Genomic DNA, 11,098 nt, shown 5'->3' with positions numbered 1-11,098 from the left:
TTTTTTTTTTTTTTTTTTTTTTTTTTTTTTTTTTTTTTTTTTTTTTTTTTTTTTTTTTTTTTTTTTTTTTTTTTTTTTTTTTTTTTTTTTTTTGTAGGAGAGAAGTTTTGCCCGATGGGATTCTATATGCTTCTCAGGAATCTCATTATTCCGTTTTCAAAGCGGCTAGAATGTATAGAATGGACTGTGTGAAGGTTGGAACTCTGACATCTGGTGAGATCGATTGTGCTGACCTTAAACTTAAGTTGCTTGCTAACAAAGACAAGCCAGCTATACTCAATGTCAATATTGGTAAATTCTCTTTTTTCTTCATGTTTGCAACTAGAAAGGGGATCATATTCGTTTTATTGGTGGGAATTGAGGGAATTCTTGTTACAGGAACCACTGTGAAAGGAGCCGTGGATGATCTTGATCTTGTGATACAAACACTCAACGAATGTGGATTCTCAAATGATCGGTTCTATATTCATTGTGATGGGGCATTGTTTGGACTTATGATGCCTTTTGTCAAACGTGTAAGTGACTTTTTTGCCTACTTACTATTTTCGATAGGGCATGTTCAGACTTTCGCTGTTTTTTTCTTTACATCTCACACAAGGTAAATGCCCCGTGCTCAAGCTTAATTGCATCCATAAGATTTAAATTCTTGTAGGTTGTGTACTGACTTGAAGGAACTTGGTTACTATCCAATTTGGGTCCTATGCCTTGGAGCCTTTCCAATGAGCTACGCTCTAAATGCTAGTTAAAATTCACACAACCACCCTCATCCCTCTATGATTCTTTATACATATCTATTTTCTTCCAGACCAAGTTACTGCACCCTTTTTTCTTTTGGGTTTTACCGACTGCCTTCTAATTATTTCAGAAAGGGTGGTTGCTTGTGCAGTTGCTACTTTCCTATCTTACCGTAGTTCTTGGTTGCTAATTGTGGCCTCCTATCCTATCAATGTTACTTGTACCTTTTTACCTTTTTACCTTCACCTATTCCAAAGTATACTCTCTTTTTCATACTGCATCTGCAAGCACAAAGGTGGCTAGGGCTTCCAGTCATCATCATACGCCTGATGAAAGAGCTTTGAAGGCAGCATTGCTCTTCTTCACTCACACAATATTGCTGGACCAAACGTTCTCCCACTGTCCAAGATTCACCACCATTCCTACTATCAGGGTTAGAGTTTGGATGTTGCATCAATCTTGTTGTGGCCGATCATCTAAAATGACTAGCTAAACATCATTGACTTGGTCAGAAATGACCAACTACTTAATATCATACATAATCATCAAACAATTTTAACTATCTTTAGGATTTGGCCTGAACTATTTATTAGATTCTTGCACATTATGCACCTCTTTCTTGCTACCTATCTCCTCGAAAACAATGTTTGACTTGCATGTGTTAAGCATATTGATAACATTTCTTATAAGCTAGGTTTAAACTCTTCTTCATAGTGTGATTGGGCCCTATTATGGTAGAACCTAGTGAACCTAGCATACTTCCTAACCTTCTATAAACCTTAGTGTTCATATCATTTATTATTGTCTTTTGCTCAAAATGTTTTGATATCAAAGGGAGTCAGTGGATATCAAGGAGAGTCTCAGTTTAGGCGACAAACTTATCTGGTTATGGAGTTCCTTTGGTAATAGTAATAATGTGGGAATTTAGACTTCCCCCTATCTGTTAAAGCTATGCCATTCCTTCGATCTAGTGGTAGTATATAAGATTTTTGCTCCCCACTTCAAGTATTCACCCAGTCTTCCAAATCTCACAACTAATGGTTGCTAGGCAAAGGCAAAATGGAGAAGGAACCCTTCTTACTTCGTCTTATGTGAAGGAAATTATATAAAAACATTAGAATTTTAAAGTTGTCTCTCTACTTTGTCTCTCTCCCACCTATACTTTCAGAATTGAAAGATTATATGGATAAAAAATGTAATTGTATGTAAAATTTTGCCCCTCTATTTGAACTACTTTTTGTACTAACATTTGATTAGTGAACGGCTGAATTATTTTCATACACGTTAAAGCTTTAAAACATACTCGCGATTATCTTTTGGTTTACATTCCCCTTCACTGTTGTCTCACATGAAATGAAAGCAAATATAGAACTCGTTATCTCTTTTTTTTTCATCTTCTTTGCTGGTAATTTTCAATCTGAATTTCTGTAATCCATCCTGGCTCACTAGTGTTGTTTTTGAGCAGGCACCAAAGGTCTCGTTTAAGAAGCCCATTGGAAGTGTTAGTGTTTCAGGTCACAAGTTCATTGGATGTCCAATGCCTTGTGGTGTTCAGCTTACAAGGTTGGATCATATAAATGCCCTCTCAAGGAATGTTGAGTATCTAGCCTCAAGAGATGCCACAATCATGGGAAGCCGGAATGGCCATGCTCCTATCTTCCTTTGGTACACCCTCAACAGAAAAGGCTATACAGGTTTTCAAAAGGAAGTTCAGAAGTGTCTCAGAAATGCACACTACCTGAAAGGCCGGCTTCTTGACGCAGGAATTAGCGCAATGCTGAATGAACTTAGCAGCACCGTCGTGTTTGAACGACCCCGAGATGAAGAGTTTGTTCGTAGGTGGCAGCTAGCATGCGAAGGAAATATTGCTCATGTTGTGGTAATGCCCAATGTTATCCAAGAGAAGCTGGATGATTTCATAGCAGAATTGACCGAAAAACGCTCAACCTGGTATGCTGAAGACAAAGATCAACCTCCTTGCCTCGCAGCAGAGTTGGGAAAGGAAAACTGTGCTTGTAAGTTGCACAGGACTTGATATGCTTTTATTGTAGTTTTATTATGTTACGTTGCTTATTTTCTAGTGAAACTCTAGATTCACTTGAATTCTGGTTGTTATGGTCGTGTGTTTCGAGTATTAATGAACAGCTGTAGGCGATTATTCCCGAGTTTCAATGAATAATAGTATGTTCTAGAACTCCTCCCTCATCACTATTTATCTATTTGTAGATACTGAACCAAATAATTGTTGAATAAATATCTGATCTCTCTCAGGGTATTAAATGAGGAGAACAGTTCGTCCATAACAAGAAATATGATTTGGTCGCTCATAAAGAAGAGAGAGGCCCTATTATTTGCTGAGTGGTAGTACAATACGATCCTCAATCATCAAAGAGATAATACAGCTTTCTATACACATGTATTTGTTTGTTTTTACAAATATACTCAATACAAATTCAAATGTAGAAGACACATGCTGCTACAATTCCTTAGCTTTCAAAATAAAATATCAAGTAATGGATTAGCTGAAGATGTTACTCAGGAAAAAGAGGAAAAGCCATTCCAGGAAGATTGATAACTGACCGGGAGTGGCTGGTATGCTCCGAGAAGCTGCGATGGTGGAGAATCATAGCACAGCAGTAGCTATTACTGTTGATGATTCTGAGAGTTGCCAAACTGATGCAAGGATGGCTGGAGAGTATGGAATTGAGGGGGTAGCGCCCCTCCTCCAATGTTGAACGAGCTGCCATTTGCAACAGGCAATTGAGCTGCAGCTATCTTCAGCCGTTGCACTTCCTCCTTCAATGTCTCGTTCAGTGCTGTAATCCACAACCTCAAGTTACCATTTTTATATGAGCCATAGTAAATAAGAAGATGAATGATGAAGAAGAATCACACATACCATCTCTGAGTTGGGCCTGTTGCTCCATGGCCTGCAGCCTTAGTTTAAGCTCTCTGTTTTCAGTAGTCAATTCAGTGGTATCTCTCTGCACCATATTAGATTACAAGGCTTGATTTAATCAACAGTTTCCCACCTTTTCTAATTCATCAAGAAACCCACAAATTGTAAAGCCTTATTATCTGTTCAACAGTTCTTGAAAAGTCAAGGTCACCAGTTCCTCCATCAGCACAACAAATTAACAAGTCCAGTTGATAGCTACAGCCCACCCGTGAGACTTGTAAAGTAAGAACAGATAAAAGATTATTGTTCTTATTCCCTTCCCCTTTAAGCTACAACAAAATAGAAGCTATACCTGTAATACAGTGACCTGTGCAGAAAGGGAAGTCGCTTCTGATTGAAGCATCTGCACCTTCTTCTCTAATTCGTTTGTGTAACGTATTTTCCTCTCCTTGGATCGTGCAGCAGATTGTCTGTTCGCCAGGATCCTGAAATGAAAGATTAATCCCAAACCGATCATGAATTAATCAATGTTTAACAAAACTGGCTTATAGACAGCGACTCATAAATTCAATAATCCAAGCAGAAAATGACGGATGAACAACCTCTTAGCTCTTTTAGGGTCCATCAAAGCAAGCTCAGCGAGTTTATCAGGTGCCATAGCCTTCTTGGAGCAATCAATTACGCCGGTGGATTCAGCTTCAAACGACGAGGTCAAAGCGCCATCCATGGAATTGCTATGCCTATGGCGACCGATCTTCTTCTCCCCGACCGTTACCCTCCCGCCAAGTACCTCACCGTCGCTGCCGTCTCCGGCGATCCCTAAGCCGTCGAAGAAGTCTGAATCCATCGACAAACTCCGGCAGTGAGCACCAAAGAAGTCTGAAGCCGAGGTGTCCTTACTAGCTTTAGGTTTCGAGGCAGAGGCGTCGTCAGGGGACTTTGAATTGAAGGAATCGAGGGCCATACGAGCGCCCACCGGCGTCGGAGACGGCGAAGGCGAGGGAGAACGAAGGGAAGATGATAAATCGTGGTCGGGATGATCGAAGAGGAGAAGATCGTCGAAATTAGCAAAGCGGAAAGATGTATCGGAGTGAGAACGGCGATGGTGATAGCCACGCTGTGGAGTCTCCGGCATCTGTTCTATGTCCATCCTCGTCGCCGTCTGCGGCGGTTTCCGGGCGGTGAAGTTCAAATCCATCATCAAAACTTAAGATGAACTACAGAGGAGAAAGAAAGCAGCTGAGCGAGCTCAAGTTTTGGACATGGTTAAGAAGAAGAAGAAGCTATTATAGCGGGATTAGTGGGGTGAGATCGTAATTTTCTAAAATGAAGGGTCAAAAACACAATAAGGGGAACAAGTGGGCATTACTTTGCTTTCATATTATCAATTTTTGGTGGTATTGTGTAATTTGGAGGAAGTTATTTCAGTTGTAAAAAAACAAAGAGAAAATAAAATAAAAAGTATTCAACAATCATTCCATAGGTAAAGACCAAATTCAAACAATCCAAATTTCAACCTAGTGGTGTCTGTAACCGCCCCGATCCACCGCTAGCAGATATTGTTTTCTTTGGACTTTCCCTTTCGAGCTTCCCCTCAAGGCTTTAAAACTCGTCTCTAGGGAAAGGTTTCCACACCCTTATAAATGGTGGTTTGTTCTCCTCCTCAACTAATGTGGGACATCATAGTGTCAAGCCGAGCATAGAATGTTTTTCTGTATTTTAAAGTACAAATTGAGTTATTATGTATAGAAGACTAAAATGAGTTGATACAGTGTCATATTAATTCGTGTCGTGATCTACAATGTTTAACAGTTGAGCTATCTACCTCGAGACCCAGCCACTTGAAGATCGAAACCTGCAAGTCATCCAAGTCTAATCAATTGAGCTACCAACTTCGAGACCATACACCCTTGAAGTGTTTCGATGATAGAATAATTAGCCCTGAAATTATAATATATAGTTGTAATTAAATTGGAGCAATTAGGTTAGACATTGATTGAGGTGTTTCCATCCCTACCGACACTTATAATCCATGAATTAAATTGACATCTTACCATTAAAGATTAGACAACATGACTTCATTTAGACTTCATTCATGAATTAAGGTAGAAACAATAATTATAAATAAATAACTTTTTTTATTCATATTTAAGACAAATAAATTTGACCGAACTATATACATTTGACTTAATTTTGTATTACTAAAAGTTTAGTGTAGGATTTATGACTAGACGTTATTGAGTTATGTAGAAGTTCATATTGCTTCAAAGACGATATATTTTACGTTGTTATTGAGGTAAGTAGGTTAGATGAATAGTATGACGTGTGCTATATTGTATAATCTAGTAACATGATGATTATGATATATGCTATGTCGTGATGATTTTTTTCAATGTTAATCTTGTATTAAAACTGATGCTATATACTCTGAGACTCGTGTGTAATTCATTAGATATGAAATGAAAGGAAAAGGAATAACGATGTACAATATATTCGTGTTCCCTTCTTTCTACGACTCTTCTAGGGTCCCAACTTGCAGTAAAGTGTTTAGATTAAGGTTGATACATCTGTAAGTGATACCACTTATGTACGAAATGATGCATACTTGGCAAGACCCATATTGTAACGCTCGAGTTTGGACGAGGTATTAGATACCCGATATTTCCTATCGAGCCAAAACTTTCAGGATTTTATTCAGAGTCTTAAGGATGAAATTTCAAGATAGTGTGTAGAAGAGAAAAAACCCCACAAACTGAAGAAAAATATAAAAGAAAATGTTGAAAAATTAGAAAAATGGTATTAGAGCCGAACAACGGAGAATGTGCCAGCGAAGAAGCTGAGCCCCAAAGGGTGTTAGACACTAGACGGTGTGCTAGCGAGAACGTTGGTCCCAAAGGGGGTTGATTGGGGGTCCCACATCTATTGGAAAGAAGAACGAGTGTGAGCGAGATACTAAGCCCCGAAATGAACGTAAAAGAAAATTTAATTTATATTTCATGTTATTTTAAAAGGGATTACCACCATATACTATAGCTATGGAGGCTAAAAGTGTTATTTTTTATTTTTTATTTTTTTTATTTAATATTTTATATTTTAAAAAGGTTAACAAAAAAAAAATAATAATAAAATAACAATTATTTAATAGATTAAAAGTGTTGAAGGAAAAAAAAAAAAGAAAGTAATTTCTTTATTAAAAATAAAAATGTACTTAGCCCATTATGTGTATAATGGGCCAAAGCCCAAAAGATCTATATTGCTTTTCAATTAGTGGGCCTGTTTCGAAACCCAATCTACTTTTGTGATTCTTTCGTTGAAGCCCAATATGGATCCAAGGACAGAGGATGGTCCAATTCAATTTGGGCCTTATTTCTTGAAACCAATCAAATAAAAAAAAAATTCAACCGACAATAACCTCGGAAGGTTTAAGGAGCCGGGTTGGCGAGATTGAATATCCAAATCGAATCAGAGTTCACGCACCCCGCCCTGAAAAAATAGGACCACAGGTCGCACGATAGAAAAACACCCAAGATAAAAGATGCACACTTCTCCATGTGAAATATTCATCTTCATTAGAGTTTTTTAGTAGTAATCATGACCAACAACCATCAGTTGTTAGCTCGTAGGTAAGGCGAGATCTTCAAGGCCGATTTCTGATAGCACAACCACACACAAGCACCACCTAATGAAGGGTGAGAAAAAGTTACAGACTTTACTCAAACGACCTAAATATGCACATTCGAGTGGTTTAGACACTTCCTAATTGATTGTTGCTCGTGCAAGTCCAATTCCAACTACGGTCATAGACTCCTCAACCTCCTACATGGTTAAATCTAAAAATTTTAAACATATAGCCAAGAATAAATTCGATTTATATTTCCGAGCTCACATAACACATGTTTGAATCTAGACTTTACCATCGTATATTTTTCCACTCAATTATAATTAAAAAAAAAAAAAAAATCTTAAGAGATAATTTACAAGTCACATCAATTTTTATAATTAAAATCGAGAATCATCGCACATTTGAATACAGGCGTTAGCCACTAAATAACGATAATTAAGGCTTAACTATACTTACAAGTCAAATTAATTTTATAATACTTATATTAAGATCATGATTTGGGTAAGATTAAGAAGGAATGAATGGATGGATTAATAAGATTAGAAAAGGCCAAAAAAGTTGGATTTGGTTGAATAAGATAATGGTATAGTTGGTGGTGGTCACGTGGATTGCACACTCTTCAATTATTTTTTATGATACCCTCCTTAGTCTCCACATTTGGTGTAATCCTTCTCACCATTCCAATATTATTTTTGTTTTCTCAAATTATTTAAATATTATTTACATTATTAAAAAAAAAAACAAAAAAACAAAAACAAAATTAGTGGTCGTTGTGATTTATTGAAATTAATAATATATATTTTTGTTATTAAAAAACTATATTCTAAATTATAATTGTTGTTAAGGATTTGAAATATGTAGTCATGATATTATTATATTATTGTGAGATCCCATATTGATTGGACAGTAGAATGAAACATTTCTTGTTACAAGAGTGTGAAAACATTTCCTTGGCCAAAACGGATGATATCTGCTAGCAATAAACTTGGATTGTTACAAATAATATCAGAATCTGTGTGTCAGCGAGGAAAGTGGTCCAAGGAGAGTATATTGTGAGATCTCACATCAGTTAGAGAGAAGAACAAAACATTTTAAAATCGTGAGTTGGAGAAGTGATCAAAACATTTGTTACAAAGGTATGAAAATCTCTTGAAACACGCGTTTTAAAACTGTGAGACTAACGACGATGCGTAATAAACTAAATTTTGTTGGATGATGAAAGTCCCACATTGGCTAATTTAGGGAATGATCATGGGTTTATAAGTGATGAATACTAATCTCATTGGTATGAAGCAAAGCCATGAGAACTTATGCTCAAAGTAAACAATATCATACCATTGTGGAACGAGAGTCGTGTTCGTCTAACAAATCGGACAAGAACTGTAACCTAAGTTGGTTGGATATGTGTTCATACGAACACATCTATCAAATATTTTAATTCTTCGTACTTTTTTATTATTTTACTTTTCTTTCGATTTTTTTCAAATATAAACATACCCCTTTATTAATTTTCTTTTTATTTAGATAAAAAAAAATATAAAAGAAAAAAAAAGTCACCGTCGGCAAATAAAAAGATGATCCAAAGGTGGGATTAATGTATTTATTTATTTATTTATTTATTTATTTATCTCACTTTTATGTTTTTAAAGCTTAAATCCCTTAATGATTCGTTTTATAAAGCTTTCTTAATTTTTCTAATTTTTCTAATTTTATAATATTTCTTTAATATATTCTTAATATTCAATTTCTTTTACCGAAAACTCGAAAATTTGCATTAAGTCATAAAAGTTAGGCTTGTTCGTTCATTCATCTGGCTTATATTCTTCACGTAGCGGTTTAAAATAATAATATTTGAATAAAATAAAAAAAATAATATTTAATTAACCTTTTTAATGTGAGGCATAAGCCACCATGTTTGATCCATCAGCTCATGTTAGCCCTTTTTTACCCTTTCAAAGGGGATAGAATTTGCATTTTTCCACTCTTTTTCTTTATTTATTTTTTAATTAATTTCCTAAATATCACTTTTGAATAACTTTTTTTTAGAATCCTAAATAATTCATTTAAAATTTAAAATTTAAAATTTAAAATATCATGCGGTAGTCTCAAGGTTAGAAAAGTAAAAACTCTTTTTTTTTTTTAATTAAATTATATATTTTTCCGTTAAATTAATAAAAAAATATTCTGGATTTTTAAAAGTTTTAATAATATAGTACCAAAAAAAATACGCGGTAAGATCATTTTTTTTTAATTTATTGAAGGGTGTTGTTGAAAACTTTCAAAATTCATGAATATACAACTGATAATGTAACAGCTCAAACCCACCACTCGTAGATATTGTTTGTTTTAGTTCGTTCGGTAAAGTTTTTCACACCCTTAGCAGCAGTATTTCGTTCCTCTCTCCAAGATCTCACAATCCACTCTTTTGGGAGCCTAACGTTTTCTTTAGCATCCGCCCCCAGTGTTTAGCTCTAATATTATTCGTAATAGCTTAAACTCACTACTAGTAGATATTGTCCGCTCGTTACATATCATCATCAATCTCACGATTTTAAAATGCGACTGTTAGAAAGAGGTTTTCAGACTCTCATAAGCAATGATTCATTTTAAAACACGACTTTTAGAGAGAGGTTTCCACACTCATATTTAATATTTTATTAAAGACAAATATCTAAATATTTGTTTTATTACCGTACTATAGAACTTTCACACATCATTTAGGAACTTTCACATACTATATAGGAGTGGTGGATTAAGCAAACGTTCTCAGTTACTTTCTCCAGTGGACGTGGGATCTCACAAACATCCAGAATAACGACACGACACTGAATCATTAATGCCTCCATTACAAATAATAATAAATAACATAAAAGTTTGTTTCTTTTTTTGTCATTAATTATGTTCTCTGTCTTCCTTCTTTAAGTGGCTGTTGTGTGTGAACTCCACTTTGTTGTCTATTCTTCAAACCCCAAATGAAAAGCTTTTGTTTTTCCTCCATAAATACTCTCTTTAAGGCGTGTGTCTTCCACAATTCCCCCTTTCCTCTTCTTCTTCTTCTTCAAACTTCATTGCTTTTCTCTTCAAAAATGGAGCCCAACAAGGTAAACCTAAGCAATTTGGAGCAACAATCCCCCTCCGACATTGAAACCAAGCAATTCGACTACTCGAAACGTGCCCAATGGCTACGTGCTGCCGTGCTCGGTGCCAACGACGGGCTCGTCTCGACCGCGTCGCTTATGATGGGAGTTGGAGCCGTGAAACAAGACATCAAGGCCATGATCCTGACCGGCTTTGCTGGGTTGGTTGCCGGTGCGTGTAGTATGGCGATCGGCGAGTTCGTGTCGGTTTACTCACAATTAGACATTGAAGTAGCTCAAATGAAGAGAGAAAAGTTACAAAGAGGTAGCCATCTAGATGGGCAAAGCCAAAGCCAAGAGAGCAAAGGTAATGAAAAACTGCCTAACCCACTTCAAGCCGCTATAGCCTCTGCCTTGGCTTTCTCTATTGGAGCAATGGTGCCAGTGTTGGCAGCTTCCTTTATAAGAGAATATAAGGTAAGGCTTGGTGTGGTTGTCGCAGCAGTAACGTTGGCTCTCCTCGTGTTCGGGTCGTTGGGCGCGGTCCTTGGAAAAGCATCACCGGTTAAGTCGTCCATCCGAGTGTTAGTTGGAGGTTGGCTAGCCATGGCTATAACCTTCGGATTAACAAAGCTAATCGGAGTAAGTGGACTCTAATCGTTCTAATATTATTTAAAGGACTCGAACGGGAACTTAACGTAGCTAAACAATTAGTTTATTTTGTATACATAAGATAAAAAAAAAAAAAAAAAAAAAAAAAAAAAA

At 36.2% G+C, this 11,098-nt stretch overlaps 3 protein-coding genes across 4 annotated transcripts in view; 2 read left to right on the top strand and 1 right to left on the bottom strand.

Annotated features, from left to right (window-relative positions):
* Positions 1-2,943, top strand: part of LOC111487232 (serine decarboxylase) — a 4,534-nt gene extending 1,591 nt beyond the window's left edge. The window contains exons 3-5 of one of the 2 annotated variants that reach the window (XM_023134571.1): positions 98-291; positions 379-515; positions 2,201-2,943. In XM_023134571.1, coding sequence (XP_022990339.1) covers positions 98-291; positions 379-515; positions 2,201-2,770 — 901 coding nt within the window. In that variant the 3' untranslated portion in view covers positions 2,771-2,943. The remainder of the gene's footprint in view (positions 1-97; positions 292-378; positions 516-2,200) is intronic. The other variant, XM_023134570.1, reaches the window with a different exon arrangement.
* Positions 2,944-3,035: 92 nt separating this feature from the next.
* LOC111487272 (transcription factor VIP1-like) lies at positions 3,036-5,001 on the bottom strand. Its single transcript, XM_023134636.1, has 4 exons — positions 4,237-5,001; positions 3,987-4,119; positions 3,635-3,719; positions 3,036-3,551 (listed from the first exon to the last, which is right to left on the bottom strand). The coding sequence occupies exons 1-4, from the start codon at positions 4,833-4,835 to the stop codon at positions 3,379-3,381; spliced, it is 990 nt and encodes a 329-aa protein (XP_022990404.1). The 5' UTR covers positions 4,836-5,001; the 3' UTR covers positions 3,036-3,378.
* Positions 5,002-10,229: 5,228 nt separating this feature from the next.
* LOC111487300 (vacuolar iron transporter homolog 4-like) lies at positions 10,230-11,067 on the top strand. Its single transcript, XM_023134677.1, has one exon. The coding sequence runs from the start codon at positions 10,343-10,345 to the stop codon at positions 10,988-10,990; it is 648 nt and encodes a 215-aa protein (XP_022990445.1). The 5' UTR covers positions 10,230-10,342; the 3' UTR covers positions 10,991-11,067.
* Positions 11,068-11,098: the final 31 nt, after the last annotated feature.

Source organism: Cucurbita maxima, unplaced genomic scaffold (assembly GCF_002738345.1).
Source record: "Cucurbita maxima cultivar Rimu unplaced genomic scaffold, Cmax_1.0 Cma_Scf00012, whole genome shotgun sequence".
NCBI classification, from domain to species: Eukaryota; Viridiplantae; Streptophyta; class Magnoliopsida; order Cucurbitales; family Cucurbitaceae; genus Cucurbita; species Cucurbita maxima.
This window is presented reverse-complemented; position numbering and strand designations above follow the sequence as displayed.